Below are 22,865 nucleotides of genomic sequence, written 5' to 3'. Positions count from 1 at the left end.
AGTGAGCATGTGTACACACAGTTAAATAAGCAAATAAATAACAATAGGTACAAAAGTTATCTTTCAAAAAACCAGGTAAGCATAAGAGAAGGGCAGAGAAAGATGCTCTGTGGACTCAAACTCCTCCAGAATGTTTCAACCTTGAGGTAAGAAACTTCAGGGTAGACTTGGGCACCACCTCTGGAATAAACAGTGTGTTTCCTATGCAACTCAAACAATAGTTAGCGAGCACCATAGGATTCTGGGAAGGTGGACACATACTCCCACTGAGAGAAAATACAAGAACAAAACTCCAGCTTGAATGCCAAAGTCTGTGCCATTCTCTGTCCTCACACTCTGAGCAGAACTAAGGAAGAAGTAGAGGAGGAGGTGTTGCGGAATGTTATTTTAGGATGTGTGACATCTGTTTGTGCTGCAGAACATTTGTTTAATGATGCAAAGATGTGTTGCATTCTTTTATGTTGCGTTTGTTTAACTCTGTGAAGCTGTGTTTCTTTGCCTGTCTAAAACACCTGATGGTCTAATAAAGAGCTGAACGGCCAATAGCAAGGCAGGAGAAAGGATGGGCAGGAAAAAAGGGGAGGAGAGATCAAGGAGCAAGAAAAGAGGGGGCCAATCACCCAGCCACACATCCAGACACAGAATAAGAAGGAGAGAAAAGATATACAGAAATAGAGAAAGGTAAAAGCCCAGAGGCAAAAGATAGATGGGATAATTTAAGAAAAGCTGGCTAGAAACAAGCCAAGCTAAGGCTGGGCATTCATAAGAAAGAATAAGACTCCGTGTGATTTATTTGGGAGCTGGGTGGTGGGCCCCTCAAAGAGCAAAGAGTGAAAACAACCAACCACAAGGAGGCAGTGAGAGCACAGGACTAATCTGCCCAGCTCTGCCTTGTGAGCCTCTCTCTCCACTCGGAACCACAGACAGGAGCCAACAGAGCTGACAGCAAACACTCACAGCAGGGACCAGAGTCTGCTAGTGTTCCAGTAGCCCTGACACTTAGAGCTTCGAGCAAGCCTTGTCATTTTTATACTTCCAGCGAGCTCCAGTGGCTTTGGAAGACCTTAGGAGCAGAAGTCCAAACATACTGTGATTAAAAAAATAAGCAGAAGATAAATCTTACCATGGACCTATAGACTCTGACTCCAGTCATTTAAAACAGGGAACAAAGTGGCACTGTTGTTAGCATTCAGGAATTTACACTGACCTGCTCTCGGGGACCTAGCAGGACATGTCAGCAGCAGCAGCAGCCAAGACGTGACACTGTAGCTACCTCAGCCACCAAGTAGAGCACTGTCCTTAGGTGCATGCGCTATACCCCCTATAAAAGGCAAGCCCTTCCTGCCTCTCTCTTTCCTTCTGCTCTCACTCAGAGGCCGCCTCTGCACCTCCCTCCAATAAACCTCCCCTGTGAGCACTGTTGCATGGTGTGACTTTGTGGTGCCCTTGGCTCCAACCCTCCAAGGTTGTCTTCCATCGCTAAACTATTATATGCCCTGCTACCAAATGAACAGCTTGCCAGTCAGTCAGGTGTCAGCTTTTTAAGAAGAAAACGTTAAACCTGAGTGTTTCTTAATCTTTCCCAGGGTATAGAAGGATGGCGCTTCCTCAGAGCACTGAGGAGCTCATACAGTTTTTGTCACTTCTTGGTTGTGGCACCCTGATTTTGCATCAGGGGATCTGCCCTGCTGGCTCCATCCATGAGGCTCCGATGTGTTTTTGCTACTTCTGGCTCCATGGATTTCAGAACTCAGGCTTGACCAAGCAGAGCATCACAGTCCCAAGGCTATGGGACTGATTGCATTAGTGCAAACCTTTGCGGGTGTCCTTTCTGATTTTCCAGAAGAAACAGGGTTTGCACAGAGAGGGGATGAGATAGTCTCAGCCACCAAATGTCTTGCTTTTGCTGAAAGGATGGAGACTAAGCGGGAACACCATGCACTCCAGTGGATTTTCAGAAAAGTAGTCTACCTACTACTTACTCCAGGAGTTCACACCTGAGATGCAACTGATGGAGGAGAATGGGGGACAAAGATGGCTACGGACGCTTCCCCATCCTAGACCCATTCATAGACCCGTTCTATTCATAGACCCCATCCTAGACCCATTCATAGACCCGTTCTATTCATAGACCCCATCCTAGACCCATTCATAGACCCGTTCTATTCATAGACCCCATCCTAGACCCGTTCTATTCATAGACCCCATCCTAGACCCATTCATAGAGCCGTTCTATTCATAGACCCCATCCTAGACCCATTCAAAAGACCCTGGGATAAAACAAAATGGCTGCTTCTCTGTGTGCCAGATATTGCTGGCCTTTGGTTCAATTAGTGCAAATGATGTGGCCATTTAAATGGCCTCGGTGGAACAAAGGCCCAAGCCACCTTTATTAACTAAATCCAGTCATTTCCTTACTTACCAGCCTGATTTTTTCTTCTTTTTTTTTTTTTCCTTCGGAGCTGAGGCTCAAACCCAGGGCCTTGCGCTTGCTAGGCAAGTGCTCTACCACTGAGCTAAATCCCCAACCCCCCAGCCTGATTTTTTTTTTTTTCTTGGTTTTTCGAGACAGGGTTTCTCTGTGTAGCTTTGCGCCTTTCCTGGAGCTCACTTGGTAGACCAGGCTGGCCTCGAACTCATAGAGATCCGCCTGGCTCTGCCTCCCAAGTGCTGGGATTAAAGGCATGCGCCACCACCGCCCGGCCAAGCCTGATTTTTAAGTAGGCAAAATGTGCTGGTTGGTTTTCTGCTGTTGAGACTTAAAAGAAGGGCTTTGGGGTTCAGGCCACGATCACGTGACCCTTTCGCTTCGGTCTTGGGGTGCAGCAGTACATCTCACATGCTCACCTACACCGCACACCGTCCCTGTGTGGTCCCACAGGGAGTGCTCATACTCCCACTTCTGACAGCGACAGCGCATCTCTGCTCAGGTCACGGCAGAGAGAAAGGGTTGGCTTCTCCCTGTCCCTAGCCTCCAACCTGCCGGGTGACCCAGTAACTAGAAAGGGGTGGCTGAGACCTTCTGTGGCTCAGAGAGCTGAAGGCTGAGAAGGGACAGCCAACATGGCATGCAGACATATAAGCAAACAGGACCAGAAGTGGGACCAGGATTACAGGCTCTGTAAGCCAGGCAGAGGAAGAGGGGCAGAGACGTCATGGAAGAACGCCAACACCTGGGCAGGTCCCTCGGCTTTGCACATCAGTGTACACGTGACCCTCACGACAATGTTACGTGGTGATCAAGTATCGGGAGTCTGTGAGGGAGTGTCCTGATTGCCTTATTGGTGTGTGAAGACCTACCCTAATGTGGGCTGTACCTTTTGGTAGCAGCCTAGATAGAAGGATGTGGGAAAGCGGAAGCTTTGATTTTTTTCCTGGCTTGGCCTTCATGCTCTCTGGAAAGTTCATCTACCCAGTTGCTGCTACTACTGGTTCCTTCACTGACACAGGAAGCTGCTTCTTCATGCTTTCAGTGTGGACTAAGGGCCCGTGGCTCTCCGGGAATCCTCCAGGATCTCAGCACCAGACTGGGACTGCTGGGACATCCAGCCTGGTGGTGCCATGTCATCCCTGCCTCCTTCTGTCCACTGGGCGAGTTCCTGAACTCGCGACCCCAATCTTGAGAGCCAGGACCTGAACCCAGGGAGCTGACCGCAGAGCCAGCACCTGGCTACCAGAGAGAAGGAAGGCTAGAGAAAAGCAAGAGAAGGGTCTCAGAGGACAGAGAAATGTCGCATCCGTGTAGAAGGCGGGGCACTGGTTAAACCACAGGCCATGCTGCTCCGCCGGGGAGCTTGCCTGGGCTTCCTCAGGAGTCCAAGCTGGGAGACTGCTGACCAGCATTTCTGGTTCACCCACTTACCTTGGCATATAGGGAACGAATAGGAGCCTGAGCGGCAGGAGGCACACCGGGGGCCCTCAACCCCAGGGCGGCACAGGCATTGGCCATGGTCGTCACATATTTCTGGAAGAACACCTTCCAAGTGACAGTCACACCCTGCAAAGGAGGACACTGTTAGGGAGGCCACTGTGCCCGTGTGGACTTCCTGCTTCCCTTACCAGACTGGCCTGTGGGCAAGCCTGTGGTATACTTCTTAATTAGTGACTGTTGTGGGAGGGCCCAGCCTATTTCAGGGGGAACCACCCCAGGCAGGTGGTCCTGGAGTGTGTAAGAAAGCCGGCCGAGCAAGCCGAGCAAGGAGCAAGCTAGTGAGCAGCACCCTCCACGGCCTCTGCTTCAGCTCCTGCCTCCAGGTTCCTCCCCTGACCTCGCTCAGGGCTGGACCGTACCTGGATGTGTATTGAACCCTTTCCTCCCCACGTTGCTTATGGTCATGGTGTAGAAACCCCAGGTAAGACAGCTCTACACCATCACACCCAGCCGCTTTTGTGGCTGTGGGGGTTGGGATGCAGGTCCTCGTGTCTTTGAGGAAGACACTTTACTGCCAGTCTAGCTTCTATTTTTGAAGATAAAGAAGCAACACATATTCAGCCCTAGAGTGTGTCAAGCTTGGCTTTTGGGGTTTCTGTGGGATTGTCTCACACAATCTGCCTGGCACACAGCCTTCCAGCAACAGGCTGCTGCCAACACACCAACTGAATACACACCCACCTCAGGACCTTTGTTTAGACCGGAATATCCTATGTCTGTAATATCCTATGTCTGGCACATCCCTCCTCATGTCCTGGCACAATAGCTTTTCATCTCATTCAGGTCTATGCACGGCCTGCTCCTCAGAAGGCCTCCAGGTCACCGACTGTATCAACAGGCTCCGCCCCTCCGCTCTCTGTATAAACAGGCTCCGCCCCTCCGCTCTCTGTATCAACAGGCTCCGCCCCCTCCGCTCTGTCTGTATAAACAGGCTCCGCCCCTCTGCTCTCCTGTCTGTATCAACAGGCTCCGCCCCTCCGCTCTCTGTCTGTATAAACAGGCTCCGCCCCTCCACTCTCTGTCTGTATCAACAGGCTCCGCCCCTCCGCTCTCTGTCTGTATAAACAGGCTCCGCCCCCTCCGCTCTCTGTCTGTATAAGCAGGCTCCGCCCCTCTGCTCTCCTGTCTGTATCAACAGGCTCCGCCCCCTCCGCTCTCTGTCTGTATAAACAGGCTCCGCCCCCTCCGCTCTGTCTGTATCAACAGGCTCCGCCCCTCCGCTCTCTGTCTGTATAAACAGGCTCCGCCCCCTCCGCTCTCTGTCTGTATAAACAGGCTCCGCCCCCTCCGCTCTGTCTGTATCAACAGGCTCCGCCCCTCCGCTCTCTGTCAGTATAAACAGGCTCCGCCCCCTCCACTCTCTGTATAAACAGGCTCCGCCCCCTCAGCTCTCTGTCTGTATAAACAGGCTCCGCCCCTCCGCTCTCTGTATCAACAGGCTCCGCCCCTCCGCTCTCTGTCTGTATCAACAGGCTCCGCCCCTCCGCTCTCTGTATAAACAGGCTCCGCCCCCTCCGCTCTCTGTATAAACAGGCTCCGCCCCCTCAGCTCTCTGTCTGTATAAACAGGCTCCGCCCCTCCACTCTCTGTCTGTATCAACAGGCTCCGCCCCTCCACTCTCTGTCTGTATCAACAGGCTCTGCCCCTCCGCTCTCTGTCTGTATAAACAGGCTCCGCCCCTCCGCTCTCTGTCTGTATAAACAGGCTCCGCCCCTCCGCTCTCTGTATAAGCAGGCCCCGCCCCTCCGCTCTCTGTATAAGCAGGCCCCGCCCCTCCGCTCTCTGTATAAGCAGGCCCCGCCCCTCAGTCTCCTAGTCTCATCTTAGCTGCGTCTTCCACCAGCTTTGAAAGCTCCCATCGGGTGATCACAATGAACAGCACTTTGCCCTGCGGCTTCTGAGCCAATTGGGGTCGCCACCGGCCTTGTACTTCCTGCTCGCACCCTATGGACATCCTGAGAACACCACAGAGAAACACAGCCAGGCCTCCTCCAGGAGGAGGGACACAGCAGAGCGGCCCGCAGTCTTTAGACTGGAAATATCTTCTGTTGTTAAACTACTATGCTTGGAGTAACGGTCCATTACATGGAAACAGAGGAGGGAAACCCCGTTAGCACAGTACTTCTCCGTAAATAGTATTTCTCAAAAACAAGCTTCTTGTTTGACCCCACTGGGAATGCATGAATAGCAAAGCTAAACAAGAGCCCTGTAGGATGCATTTACAGAAAGGACACATGGGGCACAGAGATGTCAGGAGCTGCATCTGTCCAGGTCTTCCCGCAGCCCACCTGCTGGGCAGGGTGGCTCAGCCAGGCCACGGAGTCCTGTGGCATCACTGCCAACCAGCCATGGTCATCAACAACGGTTCAGGGGTGAGCAAGTTGGTTTTGCCCTTGGCCCCTTTTGGTTGGGGGTCATGCCTTAGGCTTAGGGTCCCCTGCATGCTCTGAACCTAGAGAGGGCCCATCCCCTCAACAACACACCTATACACATCCATGTAACCTATACACATCCTTGTAACCTATAAACATCGGTGTAACCTGTACACATCGGTGTATTGTAACCTATACACATCCATTCATGTACTTTAAATCACTCCACATCATTAAAAATTACCTAATACAAAAGCTGTTTAAGTTGTTACACTATATCATTTAGGAAATAGTGGTAAAATTAAGTTTGAACACATTCACTACAGACACATTGTTTTCCTGAATGGTTTCAATCATACGGAGTCTGTCGATACAAGCACCGACCGTATAAAATGGAATGTTCTGAACCCCTCCACTCCCAAAGTCCTTGTAAAATTAAACTGTCACACAAATATCGTAATGTTCTGGTTTCCTCTGGTAATGTTTTAGTTTTAAGTACTACGTTAGAAAAATGACTCTACAAATTTGTTATTAGCTTTTTATCTGAAAGGTAAGGGTTTAGGGCAAAGAGGAAGAGGAAGGAGTTAGAAATTTTGTAAATTATTGTCTAGTCTTAACCCTTGTGCAGAATGTTTCCAACACTCATGAGCCCTTCCTTCCCAAGTAGAGGACAAAAGAGGTTTTTACATATCAAGGTGGAAGGTAGGGTGAGGCAACATTCCTGAGGAGGCAGAGGACAACCTGGCCAGGGGAGGGAGAAACAAGTGTTTTCTGTAGACAGAAGGGCATGACCAGGGAGAAGAGAAGAACACAGAGGTTTGGTAGATGGTAAGGCAGGACTCTTGTAGAGTTCATCAGAGCCAGGAGTAGAGAGCAAGTGGAGATGGAGGGCAAAGAAACAGAGGATGAAGATAAGGCTGGAAGCATAAGAGCTCAGTTGTTAGCAGGACTACGAGAGGACAGTAAAAGGGGAGAGAAAGATGAACTGAGTGTCAGGACGGAACTGAAGTTATGGAGACAGGATTTCATCCCAGAGAAATAAAGTAGACAGATAAAGAGCTTGGTGTATCTATATTCATTCCTGCCCTGAATGCCTGACGGAGCTGTAGCTGTATTGATAGAATTTTGTCTTAGCGGAATAAAGTTAACAGATCTAAGAGCATAGTGTGCACAATTTTTTTTCCTTCAGATAGCCCACGCCGGATGGCCAGATGTAGCGTCTTCCCCGGACTCTGGGCAATCCATACTCCAGTGTATTTCCTAACCACCCTCTCACACTTCCCTGCCCCTGAACAAGCTCCTTGGCCCTGTCATATCACCACCATTTACTGTTCTTTGTAGAGCATCTCTAGAAGTTTTGGTACCTGACAGCATCATTGGACCTTCATTTGCCTTCTGAAGATGGCCGTGCACACATGTACATACATGCCTTTTCCCTGTTAACCTCCCTATGTTGGTTCAACTCTGAGGTTCAGCCACAGACTCTAAGAGTGCAGAACAAAGTTCTTCTTCCTCTGCAGAAGTGACCAAAGGCACATTCATGACATGAGAAGCTTGGAGCTGGGTTTGTCCTGAGTGTCACCCTGGAATCATTCTCACTGGAGTTACACAGGAACCCAAGCACACAGCTCTGCAGGCTGAGAGGGTCACAGCAAAGAACATTCCGCTGTGAACTGCAGCCTTGGGGTTAAACTAGGCACTGGAGCCTATGAGGAGCTTGGACTTTCCCTAGCATCCAAGTTCAGGGAATCACAATTTACAATTGAAACTGAAGAAAAAATCCCCAACTCATCACTGGGTCACAGTCATTTCCTCCCAGAAAAGTCCCTTGAATCCTCATCTCCGCCCAGAGTTTGGAGTTCAGAGTCTCATCCTTCTTTGTCTTACTTGGAGACCCTGGGAGCCATCTGAACTCCATCTTATTGTTGCATTTATTTGTTATTTATGTGGGTGCATATGTGCAAGCATGTGTGAACCGCAGCGCATGTGTGGAGGTCAGAGGATGAAGAACTTATAAAAGTCAATTCTCTCTTCCTGCCATGTGGGATCCAGACATCAAACTCAGGTCATCAGGCTTGGCAGCGAGTGTCTTTACACACTGAGTCACCTCACAAGCTTGGCACCATGTCCCACCCTTCTGAATTCATTTCATGCTGGAGTCACAGTGTCAAGTCCCTGGGCAGTGACACAATGCCTCAGGACACAGTCCAAAGTCCTTCACATTTGTGACAGTGAAGATCCTTCCAAATCTCTCAGACCACAGCAGGCCACAGGCCCCTTCATGCACATTAGAAAAGATGCACCCTCCTCAAGGTGTCACCCGCTGTGGGATGATCAGGGGTCTGTCAGTGGTGATGTGCCCCTCGGTGAGGCCCAGCTGTGTACTGCAAACTTGCATGTTTGAACCTGCTGTCCACTCAAATCCTTTCCTCATCCTCTCAGAGCCCCACCCCCCAACTTCCTCCCCCTCCACAGTCCAGCCCAGTGGCCTTTCTGCCACCCCCTCCCCTACCCCCATGACACTCTTCAATGCTTCTCTGCTTGGCTAATTGCTCTTTATGCTCCAAGACTCATCTCAAATGTCTTCCATCCTACCCTGGGGAAGCCATACTTCCGACCCACCTACCTCCTATCTCCCTTTCTTCCTTCAGGGATGGCCTTCCCCTTGCTCCCTTAGCTCTGGGTTCCTCCTGCTCCTGGATCTTAGCTGCTGTTCTTCTAACTGTCCACCTGTCCATGTCTCCTGTGGACTGGGAGCTCTCAGGAGCAATGGGCAGTACTTAGTACAGGGTAGGTGTGCCATCAAAGCTGATGCTGATGCATCAAAGACTGTGCTCCAGAGTCAAGCCTCAATTGCCCTCAGTAAACGCCGGTCCTTCAGTTCTATTTTATCGGCAGAGCCTCCAGAAGGAGCTATCACAACCCATTTGTCCATCTCTACGCCGCATCTGCTAAGCTCCAAGCCCTCAGTGATGCCCTAGCCCATCTGCCAGATGAAATGCATGTGCCAGAGAGATTACCCAGACCTTTTGGGGTGTTCCCTGTTTAACACATCCATAGACCCCAGCCACCGGCTTGAGTCAGGACCTTGACGATAGCAAACAGTTCTTTACAAAGTGGGTGGGAGATTACAAACCTTTCCACAATCTTTTCAGGAACTCTGCCCCTGTAATAATACAGAGCTGGCCTGTCTACAGGCCTGACGAGCTGCTCTACAGAATCAGCCCAGATCGCCACAATTTCCCTGATAGAGTAGATACCTGGGCTCTCTTTCTCACTGCAGTTTGAACTTGGAGGACTAGAGGAACCCACACCGGCAGTCTCATGTCCTTGAGCATATATTTCCAGGGAATAACAGGCTTCATGATCACTTCTAAAGGGATCCCTTAGAGATTTGTCTATGACACACCTCCTTTCCACTAATAATGCTCAAGTGGATATATATATAACTGGTCCCTCCATCTGAACTGGATAATAATATCCAGTTATGAGATAAAGATAGAAGCCTAAAAATAGTCAAATCCACATAGCTATTTGCCTAATTAGCGTCTCTTCTTCAGTGTCAGGAATCCTTATCAAGCACAGTCATTTCTTAGTACTTACTGGTGGGGGATTCCATGGCACTCCCTCCCCCCTTGTGGACTTAAAATCCCCAGATGCCCAAGTTCTTCAGCTCAAATGACAGGGTAATATGAAGCCTTTGAATATAACCTATATATGTATTTCCAAACACTTTAAATCACAGCAAGACTTATACCTAAAACAATATGCTTCTATACAGCATTAAAACTAATGATAAGAATTCTACATAGATACCCTGAATGCATTCTTATAACATTTGCGTGAGAACCTGCATGTTGTGTGGGGTGGTTTATGCATGCTACTCTGTGTGTAGAATCAGGAAAATCTCGTGCTGGTGTTTACCTTCCACCTTCTTGGGGACAGAGCCTCATCTCTGTATACCGCACTGGCCTATGAGCTCCAAGGGATTCCATTGTTTCTACCTCCTGTCTCACCATAGGAACATTGGGATGTGAGATGCTGTGCCAACACTACACATAGCCTGGAGATCCAAACTCATGTCCCTGCTTGTGTGGCATGCACTCTACCCACTGAGACATCCCTCAAGATGCATTCTTAAAAAAATATATTTTTGAATATATTTTAAATATATATATATTTAAAACATATATTCAGTAGGTATGCAGATGAGATGGAATACCAATGGACAGGATTTTCTAGACTAACTGTCTCAATCTTAGCTGGTAATAGGAGTCTCTAGTAAAATACTTTAGCTTGGGTATAAAAGTGCACATTCAGGGACTCTGATGTGGTCCTGGGTGCAAGTGTTACAGCTCTGGAGGGAAATGAACCCTGACTGTCAGAAGTCAGGCTGTACCTGCATCTGTGAAGGGAAGGTGTCCTGGATACCTACAGCTGTGAGGAGAAAGGTATCTTGACTTGTTGGGAAGTTAGGCTATACCTGAAGCTGGGGTCCGCTGTGGGATGGTCTTCCCACAGGATGTGGCAATTCTGCTCCTCTCCGAGAGAGAGCCATTACAGCTGAGCTCTGCTCTGCTTCCTTAAGGGGGTTTCCCAGGAGAGAAATCCATTGCTTCTCAGCTCCACTCCACTTGGGAGTTTCCCAGCAGAGATTACCCAAAACTCTTTGAAGAGATTTATTTGGGAGGGAGAAATCCAGGAGTGTGGCTGCCTCTGCCAAAGTGAAGGACAGTTACTAACTGAACAGACACAGAGCTTATATAGTGCTTCTTAGGGGCGGAGTTTTCCTAGGGAGAAGATTTGCAGGGTGAGAATTGGTCAGATTTCAATCCCCTTGAGTTTGGGCAAGCTCAGATTGGCTAGATTTCATGCTCAGGGATTGGCTGGTTTTGTGGTCAGGGATTGGTTGGTTTTCCTGCTCAGGGATTGGTTGGTTTCATGCAGGTGATCAGGGGCAGATTTGGCTCTGGTTCCAGAGCCAAAGTGTGTTTCTTTGGCTCTGGTTTCAGGGCCAGGGTGGGTTTCTTTGGCTAGTCCATTTTACCCTACACTGGGGGGTCTGTAAACTTTTGGATGAGAGCCAAATATACCCGTTTTTAGAAAAATAAATTTTATTGGAACACAGCCCAATGCTTTCACTTGCATATTAGCTGTGGTCCCCTCAGCAGCAGTTGAGGACATGTGACTGGATTCATCAATCCCCAAAGCCCAGAAGTTGTTCCTATCTGATCCTTCACAGCAAAGCTTGACAAGTGCTAGACAGGAGCTTCTCCAGGCTGAGTCAACTTTCCTTAATGAGAAGCGTCCAGAGTCAGGACAAGTCTCCAGACCACTACTAGCCCAGGCTCCATCCCTGAAACCTACATCAAGACCCTGAGCGACAGGCAGGAATAAAAAACAATTTTTTAAAGCACATGCTTAGTTAAGAACCGCTATACTCAAGGACACACGATCTTCTCCAGGCCTCAGAGGTTAGAATTCTCAAAAAAAAAAAAAAAAAAGAATTCTCAGGGGTAGGAGAGAGGCCAGCTTCACCCAGTGCTCTGCATTTGCTGGTAGCTTATAAATTTGTACTTCTAATATGCTCTACCAATAATTAAGTCCCAAACTCGGTGTTTTTAAAATGTATTAATAGGGCAAGGCAGATCAGTTGGTAAAGTGTGTGCTGCGCACCCACGAGGGCCTGACTATGATCCTCAACACCCACGTAAAATTCCAGGCACAGAAGCATGTACTTATAGCCCCAATGCTGGGCAGATGGAGACGAGAGGGTCGGGTCCCAGGGGTCTGCTGGCCAGTCAGTCTAGCCAAATTGGTGACCTCCAGGTTCAGGAAGAGACCTTGTTTCAAAAATAAGGTGAAACGCTACTGAGAAAGATATGCTTTGCCAATCTCTGGCTTGCAGATGCGTGTATATAGATTGGTATAGACATACATCACAAAATCAATAATTAAAATGAATTGATAAGTCAGCAAACTGAGGTGGATCACTGTGTTTGAATTCTCCAGCTTTACTGTGCTAACACTTCCTCTCCACCAGGCTGTGTTCCAAGGTTTCCCTAGCATTTTGTGGCAGATATCTGAACTTCTCTACATGTTCAGTTAACCCTCTTTTCCTGAGGTCACCACAAGCCTCTTTGGAGAGAAGAAGAAATAGAGTAACGAAGAGATTACTATAAACAGACTATAGGTGGGAGATCTAAACATTCTGGGGAGAGAAACCAGAGCTGTGTATTGCCAAGGCTCTAGGTTCCACTCTAGTTCATTTACAAATGTTTAAGAAAACACTGGCTGATTCCCACCATGGGCATCATGCCACAGACCCTCCGCACTAAGAGGATTACAAGCCAAGCCAGGAATACCCACCCTCCTCCAGCCCTCCTGACAGGCACACGGAGACCTGGCCGGTCAGAGGCATGGGTAGAGCAGCAGGCAGGGGTAAGGCAGGGAGGCAGATGAAGCCAAGTGTAACTGACTTCGAGGGAGCCCCAGTGCCGCCCAGCAGTCCTGGGACTGCTCACACCCCTGGATGACTCTCACGCCTCCTCCCTCCACACCAAGTCCTCTTCACCTTCCTCACTGCCGGCTCTAACATGCGCGCTGCTTATTTCAGAGAGCAAACAGAGCACAGGGCGCTTCCACAAGTCTCCATGGCTACCCCCACCTGCACCTCTCCCCTGCATGCAGACTACATTTGATCAGGAGCCTTTTGGGTTCAATAAAAGGTGGCTTCTCCCTTCTGTGTGTACAGACAGCCCCAAGGTCCTGGAGACAACCCGAGTCTTCTCTTCCTCACATACTCTGTTCCTAATGTAGAACTTGTTAGGATCCTGCCCTCACTCCTGTACATGTGCAGCTCGGGGTCTTGCATCATCAGAAGGCACTGGCGACTACGTATGCACCTTAAAAAGCCGGATGCAAGCCGGGCGATGGTGGCGCACGCCTTTAATCCCAGCACTCGGGAGGCAGAGGCAGGCGGATCTCTGTGAGTTCGAGGCCAGCCTGGGCTACCAAGTGAGTTCCAGGAAAGGCGCAAAGCTACACAGAGAAACCCTGTCTCGAAAAACCAAAAAAAAAAAAAAAGCCAGATGCAGACCGCAGTTCTCTCTCTGCTCTCTCTCTGTTCTCTGCTCTGCTTCCTGCCCCCCCCCATCTTTCTCTCCAGGCCTGGCTCTCTTCTTTCTCCTCCTCCACTTTCCCTCCTAATAAAGCTCTAAAACCTAACACTGGGTTCTGTCGTGACCGTGACCTTTCCACGTGGTAACCAGCGCCGCCACCAGCCCCATTTATCTTTCAGAAATCCCCCTTCAAGTCTGTCGGGTTCTCTCTGTGGAAGACACCCATCTCCTGTTCCTCCGGGGATGCCACTTGGGTCTCAGCCACCATCATTTCCTCCTAGGTGACTGCAATGGCTCCCCACTGGGTCTCTGCACCCCTTCTCCCCTGTAACTTGTTCTCAGGACAGCACCCAGAAGGGTCCTTACATGTAACGTCTCTCTGTGCAAAACCCCTGTCTCATTCCAAACAAACACTAAATGTTTCACAGTGGCTGGTAACGGTGGCCCTGGCACTTCCCTTCCTGGCCACTCGTCACTCATCTCACTGTCACACCTCTGGGCTTTTGCTTACTGGACAGTCCTGTCCTAAGGACTATGTACTCCCTCTTTCCCACGCCTGACTATTTCAGTTGGTAAGCCTCCCTTTCCTAGCCTCACCCTCTGACATAATTTCACCTCCTGCCCTCCACATGCAGCCCAGACCCCAACTACTGCATGACCACAGAACCTCAGCCAGGATGCAGAGGGGCTGTGATGCCTCACACCTCACACACATGCCCTTCCCACTCCTGTCCTCTGTTTCCCGGAACTTCCTCCCAGATACAGTACTTGCACTAAGTTCGTGTGGGTGGGACAGGTGGCCCCGTGGGGCAGGAAGGTCACTATGAAAGGATTCTGAGCAAACTGGCGATCTATAATCCAAGCTCTACCCAGTCCCCTGAATTGGGCAGTGCCCTTTCAAAAGACAGACTCCGACTGGGAATGGCCAGGAGACTCTGCAAAAGCCCCACGGCACTCTGGGACTTCACTTGGCCTTGGCAGTGTGCTCAGAAACCAGGAAGGGAATGGAACATAGTATTGTCGTTGACATTAAACCCAAAAGAGGCTACTTGCCTTTTATATTGCCAGCTACTGGGTCTTCTGGACTCAGAGTGTAAACGGGAGAGACTGGAATTCCTATAAAATAATTTATTTAAAAACACAGATTACAGAGATAGTAGCATGAACCACCAAGCTACATTAAGCAGAAAGAAGGCCCCTCCTTCAGTGAAAAGCCACACATAGAGACTGAATTAAGGAAAGACCCTGCACTCTCCATGGCCAACACGCCTCATAACTGAAGCCAGGGTGCTTAGCTGATTAGCGAAAGGAAATGGGGGGCATTTTATACTCACAATTGCTAAATCACCCATAACAGTTAAGCCCAAAGAATAGCTATGCCTAAACATGAATAGCATTTATGGTTATTTTTTTAAACAGAAATTTTACTGTTGTTGTTTTTTAAGTAAAACAAAGAGTGGCTTTGAAAGAAGGTTTTCTTCTAAGTTTTTTCCCTGAATTTTTGCTTACTCCATTAAAAAAAAATTGAAGTGTCCTCTTCTTTTTCCAACTGAAAAAGCAGGGGCAGTTTCTATAGAACCTCCCAGTCCCAGATTCTAAATGGGCAAGCGCCTGAAACAGAGTCAATGGCTTCAGACATTGTTCCCTAAACTATAGTTGATTATCCAGAGTAGGAACGTCTCACAGTGAAACGGCCGCTGCTTAATCACCACTCTGGGATGACATTCTAGGACAGCAGGTATACACTGAACAGGCTGGTCCCAGGTCCCCACTTCTCCCACCACATTCTTCCAAGACAGAATACATCACGCTTCTCCTGAGAGAGAACATACATGCTACATACATACATACATATACACATACATACATATATTTTTCCTCATGAATATGTTAACATATTCATTCAGGTCTTTGTAGTGGGGTGGAGGAGACGAGGGCCCCGACATCTGCCCTCTTGTGCACTGGAGAAGAGAAAACACATCTTGCCCCCAACCCTGCAAAGAATGATGCACTAGGTCTAAGAAGTCACACTCATGGGTTACTATCAAGTTGAATCTCACGGTATTTGAGCCCTTGACCTATTAAAATGGCAATGTCTACTGTACAATGCCAAGCTAAACATAATTCTAAAATTTGTCTTTGAGACCTAGGGAAATGCTTTCATGTAAATGCAACCTACTTGGTCCTGTTTCTAGCCCCTCATACACCCTCCATGCTCTCCATTGTTCCCACACGGAGATGGGCCAGACAGGGGGCGCTCACCTACACCGGATACTTACTCAAGCAAAATGGAAAGTCATAGTAGCCATCTGCACACATCTCACAGTTGTCCCCGTGGAAATTTGGTTTACAGTGACAGCGGCCTGACCCCTGTTCACAGTCATGTGCACGTTCAGGGTCACAGCTGCAAGCTAAGAGGAAAGATAATCACTGAGTGAGCAGTCCCTCGCTGTATTAATAAAACACACTGTCCTCACACCCCTCAGCAACGCCCACTGTCTTACACAATCTCTTGTGCATAGTAAGCACTCACCCACAGCTAACCACCATGACGATGACTAAATCTTTGTGGACTCATTACTATGCTGTTTTGATGTTAATTATGACAAACTTGAAAGTATTGGAAAACATAGAAATAGGTCGAACCAGTTTGAAAAAAAAATGAAGATGCACCATCTATTACAGGCTTGATAGGTGACTGATTGACTGAATTAAGTGCTTCCCTGCACACTTTTGATAGCATTTCGAGTACTGTTAGGAAATACATTTATTATCATTATTATTTACATGTAAGAATTCTGGGGTTTAGAGAAAATATGGAGTCTCCTGAGAGAGCACAGCCAGAAAGAAGCAGAACCAGTAACGCAAAGGCTAGGGACAAAGGCCACCAGGGTCCCTGAGCCATGACACCCTTGGGGCAGTATACACACACTGTCATAGGCATGACATGACACTTACGGACGCATCCATGGAGCGCATCCACGGGCACGCCATAGGGCCGGTAGTAACCCTTGGCACACTTCTCACAGTTCACGCCCGCTGTGTTGTGCTAGAGGAAAGAGAAAGAACGAACTTACAAAGGACGCCAGAGAAGCCCAGCACTCTTTAGTCTGTGATAATCCACCACAGAAATAATTCTCTCCTACGAAATCAAAGTCCCAAAGTCCTAAAAGCATCCGACTTGACCCTGTCACAGGACCCGAAATGTGTCCTAGAACACTGACTCGCCTTGACCCTGAAATCCCCACCACACACGTGGGAAAAGGAAATAAGGAATGTTCAATAAACTGGCAGCCCTGGCTTCCCCCTCTAAAAATAAATTAAAATAAATAAATTGCTTTAATGAACTTGACACTTGAGTAAGAAAAAATAATAACCCTCAATGTCCCTGTAGCTTTGGCCAGTCCGTATAGTGTTGCTCAGAAGAACCAATGGATGGACACTCACCAGCCCTGGCTTAGCTCAAAGAATGAGGTGGTGCATGAGAATTAATATCTTTCCAAGTTTTGGAAGGAAAGCTTATAAAAATCTCTGTCTCCCGTCATTCTAATTTTATCTGTGTTTCCATCATGAAACCATTCTCAGGATATTTTCATTGTGTGAATGGACAATGTGAGCATGAGGCTCATACACAGAGCTCAGTTTTGAGTCGGGTGGCTTTTTCCAGTCCGTGGTTAATCCTTACAGTTGCCACAAAATCAATAACCCACACACATCATCGGTTTCCAAGAAATACGAGTCACAGCTCAATTCCGTTCCCTCTCACCTGGAAAAGCCCTGGGACAGTGTCACCACCGAAAGGGCAAGAAAAGCAAACCAACAAGAATGAACGCAATGGGATCCACACGGAACATGCACAGAAACTCAGGGAAAACAAAGGCCCAGTCTGTGTTCTCTCCCTACAGGATTTTATTAACCACAGACCCTTGGTTTTTACCACTCTTGTCCTGTGGGCTAAAAATCTGAATCCACTTTAGCACCAAGGTCACAAACCACGAGGGCCACCCTGCTAGCATTCACATGAACCTTGTGAGCAAATAAGAAACAGCTCCAGCTGCCCACTCTTCCCATCAAATGCCATTCACCTTCCATTCCATTGCTTGCTACTGTGGCTAACCTTGGCTAGCAATCCAATTACAGCAGGACATGAGAACTGTTCTCTGAGGTGGGCAGCCTTGGCTCCTTGCCTCAATTCATGCTTGAATAGCAGTGAAGGACCAAGAGAGAACAGACACCACAGATAAAATAATGCCTATTTTGGATGGTTTTCTCCAAGGCCTCCACAGTCAGAGGGCAACTCATACCATTGGATTTGTGAAGAGCAGGGTCCTGGCTGGACTGAGAACAGGCAGGTCAAGACACAAGACTCAAGGTGGCTTCACAGGTTTACAATGGCGGTCTAGAGGAAGCAGTGGAGTTGGGCCTGTTCAGCATCAAATGAGAACCATAGAGACCCAAGCCGAGTAGTGTAATGGAGCCCTCTGTGCTCTGGCTCCACCTGGAGAATAGGTGTGTGTGTGTGTGTGTGTGTGTGTGTGTGTGTGTGTGTGTGTGTGTGTGTGTGTGTGTGTGTGTGTGTGCCGTGGTAAACATATAGGGGTCAGAGGACAACTTTCAGGAGTTGGTTCTTTCAAACTCCAGGGATTGAACCCAGGTCATCAAGCTTAAATTGCAAGTGCTTTTATCCATTGAGCCGTCTTGCCAGCCAGCACATGCTTCATCCACAAGGGTTTTACAGCTCAAATCCAAGCCTCATGCTTGCACAGCAAAAGCTACAGACTGAACTATCACCCGGGTCCCCTGGGCAGCACTCTATGGATGCTCACCTAGAAGGCAGGCCCTGCCCTGATTGTCTGAGGTCTGGATTCTACCACATGGAGCTTTTCCAACATGTTTTGATCTTTAGGCAAATACTAACCCTCTGCCTCTTGCACTCAATTCCTTGACTGTACCTCCCCCATTACCTTCCATCTCTGTGAACCTCAATCACACAGAGACTGTTCACTCATTAGCCACCTTGTCCCTGAAGACCCCAGAATGAATTTTCCTTACAAAGGTTCCACATAAACTAGACTTTGGTGCCTTCCTGGAATTATTTGCCCTTCTCCTGACTCACTTATCCTCCAACTATCCTGGGATCTTGCTCCTTACTAAGGCCTCTTGTCCTTCTGTTACTCCAATGCCCCCAATGGATGTCTGGCTCATTCTCTTATCTATTCACAGCTCATGAAATTGGCCACCTTACTTAGAATATTTTATACCCTATCCCAACAGTTAAAATGGGAAATCCAAGAAATAAAATAAACCAATACCAATAGAGTCTATATGTGCCTCTGGTAACTGCTTTCTATTCAGGACAAGAATCTAACTCTGTCACCACGACTATATGCTGTGGAATAATCCTATTGAACACTGTGAAGATGTTTTGCTCTCATTGGTTTAATAAAGAGCCAACTGGCCAATTAGGCAGAAAGAGGTTAGGTAGGAGAGCCAGACTGAGAGAACACTGGGAAGGAGGGCTGAGTTGCCAATGAGAGGGAGCAGGAGATGAACATGCCATGTTGAAAAAAGGTACCACCACATGGTAGAGCACAGATAAGAAATATGGGTTAATTTAATTAGTAAGAGCTAGTAGCAAGCCTAAGCTATCAGCCAAGCATTTATAAATAATAAATCTCTGTGTGGTTATTTGGGGAGCCAGTGGTCCTGACTAAAAACTCTGCCTACAACTATCTGCTACAGTTCAGCTGGGTCTTCTTCAAAATTCAGGCTTAAATTCAATGGCCAGTGTAATAGTGTTAAGAGACACTGGCTTTGAGAAGTGATTCAGTCATAAAGGCTTGTCCTTCAGGAGTGGATTAAGGCCCTTAGAAAGGAGACCACAGAATCTGACTCTTTATCCTCTGCCTTCCACCATGTAAAGACAGATTGTCACCAGATGACCGAACAGGCTGCCATCTTGATCCCAGACTTCATGGTCTCAGAACTATGCAAAAGTAAAAGTTTCTTCTTATGAATTAACCCATTTCAGGTATTTCGCTGTACAAGCTGACTGTGATACTACGTGATGGTGTCTAGGGACAGCCTGTGTGTGTGCTCTGAGATGATGGCAGATAATTCATCATTTTCTACTTGCAGACACTGAACAGAAATGGTGGGAACAGCACAATTACTGCATTTCTAGGGGACAGAATTTGCTGTAGGGTGTGTGTTCTTTACCAACAAACTCAAACCGGATCACCAAGCTGGCCAGCCCTGTGGCCCCTCTTCTCTTCCTTTACCAGTGAAGACTCACATCCTTGTGTGCATGGCATAAAATACAGTTCATTTTTCCCCAAATAAATAACCAAGTGTCCCAACAGCACTTATAAAATGTCCATCTTTTCTATTAGGAATGACATTAAAATCAAATCGTGCCGTTCCCATGAGCTGTCTTAGGTTGTTAGTTTCTGGCAGTAATCCCCATGCCGAGTCCATACCCAAGGACAGATTCAGAACAGTTTTGATTCTGAGAGGCTGGGTGTCCCACAGTTACTCATTTCTAACAATCTAGTCTCATGTTCTCCGTGAGTAAGTTCAGAATCTGCCTGTCCATCCCTACAAAAGTCCTAAAACCACACTGAATGTATAGGCTGGCTTCAGAAAATATCAAGCCTGAAAACACTGTGCTCAGCACAGGTTGTGTGTTATAGATTTCGGTGTAGTGTTATGAGTTTGACTGGCCCCACAATCAGCTCCTTTTGTGGCCTCTTGGGGCTCCATGTCATTCCGACATTTGCAGCCTTGTGCCCTGTCTGGAGTGTGTTTCACGTTTGCTTCCTTCTTGAATCTTTGGAGTTGCTGCTCTTTCCAAACAACACGACTTCCTCATTTTCACTTTATAATGAGTTCTGGAGAAAGGGTGCATTTTGCTTTTTAAATATCTTTTCTGTGCATGGTAGGGTTTGGGGCAGAACAGAACCATGTGTTCTGTGGCTGGATTCCCATCTGTTTTACAAGGTGTCATGTGAAATACAGATGGTTCTGGAATAGCGAGACAAATACCTTATTGACCTCACTGGATGTGAATAACTAGGGAGCAAGTGCCGTCTTCATGGGAGACGTTCAACTTCATTTGGTTAACAGAGAGAGAGAGTAACTCTGAGCACCACCCCAAACAACCTGGGTAACCGTCAGTCTTCGCTAAGTACGTCAGTGTTACCACAAGAAACAGAAGTCAAGAAGGAGCAGATGCAGGCAAGCCATCCAGCCTCTTCCCCTTCCCTCTGCCTCGGCATTTGTTATGGGAAGTTTTCACAGTGACCACTCATACAAGCCCCACCCACAGATCACCATGAACATCCTACTCTGTTTATTTGACACATAATAAGCATTCCCCAACCTCTTCCTCCGTCCATGCATCGACATCTGACTTTTTGTGTATTCCCAAATACTACAGGTGCCATCCATCCAAGTATTTAAGCCTGGACTTAACTAACTGGAGTTCAACACATGCTTGTGATTTTCGTTCTTATAAAACATATTTGGTACATACAAAACTCTTAATCGTACATTCACCAAGCTCAATTTCTTATCTCAGTATAAAACAACACCTCACCTCAGAAAATCCCCATGTTCCTGCTCAGTCAACCCCCCACCACTACACCTCCTTAGAGCTAATCACACTTCTGATACTTTCTCTACTAACCTGTGTTTAAGAATTTTGTGCCAGTGGCGGCCACACACATGAACTCTTTGTGAAAGCTGATTTTCCATTACCACACTGCTCCTAAGATCCTCAGGGCTGTGATGTAGCATCAGCCCAAGGTCCTCTCTGCCCTTTAATGTTCTGTTATGCAATTGAGCAAGAATTTGTCTGTTGATCCTACTACTGATGACCGAGGTTATTGGAAAACAAGCATTTCTGGGGCTGGAGAGATGGCCCAGCCATTAAAGGTTTGGCTCACAACCAAAACATTTCTGTTTCTTATAGATAAACTGGGAGTAGGGTTTATCCCAGGGTAGGAAGGTGCATGTTTCATTGCATTTTATACATTGTTGGGCCTTTGCCAGAGCCATGGCACACCATTTTGCATTTGTATCGATGGGGGAATGGTATCTACAGTTGTTTCACATCTCACTGAAATTTAGTTGCTAGGCTTTTTAATAATTGCCATCTTGGTGAGAGGTGGAGGTGTTTGTGGTTTTGATTGGCATGTCCCTCCTGATGGAAGCAGCTCAGCCCTTGACTGCCAGCTTATTGGTCGCTGACATACTAAAACACTCGTAAGAGGCTGTTTGGTTATTGTGTGTATGTGGGGTTACCTGTCTGCATTTAAGAGCTTAGGACCTCTTTATTTGTTGTGGTTACCGACCATCTGACAGACTTCAGTTTGTGAATATTCTCTCCCTGTCTGCAGCTTGCCCGCTCATTTTCTTCAGTGGGAGTGAGCAGAAGTTTTTCACTTCAGTGAAATTGGATTTCTTCATCTTTCAAGATTACAGCTTTCTATGACTGAGGAAAGTCTCTCACCTTCTGAATCGCACAGGGATTCTATGCTTTTCTCTCAGGTTTTACAGCTTCAGCTCACTCTCGTCCATTGTTTAATACCAAGTCAACTTTATATATGTGAGCAGGGATCAAGGCTTAAGTTTTCCACATAGCATCTCATTGTTGTTTCAGAGCCGTCTGTGGAAGGCCTGACTGTGTCCCGCTGATTGCTCTTGTACTTCCCTCTAGCTCACCCCCCCACACACACATAGTGAGGGGCCTGTGTGAGCCCCTATTGTTATGGTGACAGCTTTGCCACTTGGATCTACTTGAAGACCGGATTCCAGGCCAACACCAGGGTGGACGCCTGCTTATGCGTGCCTCTCACCTGACAGTCGATGCAGACCCCTCCCCCTGCATAGGTGCCTTTGGTGTTCAAGCTCGCCTGCTGCTGTTCCACATCCGGGTCGTAGTAACAGTCTGCGGCATGCCCGTGGCAGTTGCAGGCTGGAAGAAAAGCACTCTTGGTCAAATCACTATGCAACATTAGTAAGCTCCCAGACAGGATCTCTGCTCTGTGGCTTACAAGAAAGTCTGTCCTGAAACACTAGAGATACTCTGTAGAGAATTACAGGTTTGTTTGTTTGTTACACAAAGACTACTATATAAAAGATTGTGTACTTTTTGACAGTAAATGAAAGATTTCTCTTTTCTTAAAAGATATATAATTATAGCAGCCTTTAATATCAGTACTCGGGAGGCAGAGGCAGGCAGATCTTTGTGAGTTCGAGGCCAGCCTGGTCTACAGAGCAAGATCCAGGAAAGGCGCAAAACTACACAGAAAAACCCTGTTTTGAAAAAAAAAAAAAAAAAAAAAGATATATAATTATAACAATGATGAATCAAAATACCTATTATAGTCATGTACACAGACTACTGCCACTGTTGATATTACTACAAACTATTGTTCA

The 22,865-nt window shown here is 47.5% G+C and overlaps 1 protein-coding gene across 1 annotated transcript in view; it reads right to left on the bottom strand.

The window, feature by feature from the left end:
• Positions 1 to 22,865, bottom strand: part of Lama3 (laminin subunit alpha 3) — a 234,597-nt gene that overhangs the window by 145,819 nt on the left and 65,913 nt on the right. The window contains exons 8-12 of the mRNA XM_076554744.1: positions 22,283 to 22,401; positions 16,383 to 16,473; positions 15,704 to 15,835; positions 14,478 to 14,540; positions 3,863 to 3,997 (exon numbers count right to left, since the gene is read on the bottom strand). Coding sequence (XP_076410859.1) covers positions 3,863 to 3,997; positions 14,478 to 14,540; positions 15,704 to 15,835; positions 16,383 to 16,473; positions 22,283 to 22,401 — 540 coding nt within the window. The remainder of the gene's footprint in view (positions 1 to 3,862; positions 3,998 to 14,477; positions 14,541 to 15,703; positions 15,836 to 16,382; positions 16,474 to 22,282; positions 22,402 to 22,865) is intronic.

Source organism: Peromyscus maniculatus, chromosome 19 (genome assembly GCF_049852395.1).
Source record: "Peromyscus maniculatus bairdii isolate BWxNUB_F1_BW_parent chromosome 19, HU_Pman_BW_mat_3.1, whole genome shotgun sequence".
Taxonomy (NCBI): Eukaryota; Metazoa; Chordata; class Mammalia; order Rodentia; family Cricetidae; genus Peromyscus; species Peromyscus maniculatus.
The sequence above is the reverse complement of the archived record's forward strand: the minus strand, read 5'-3'. Positions and strand labels throughout refer to the sequence as shown.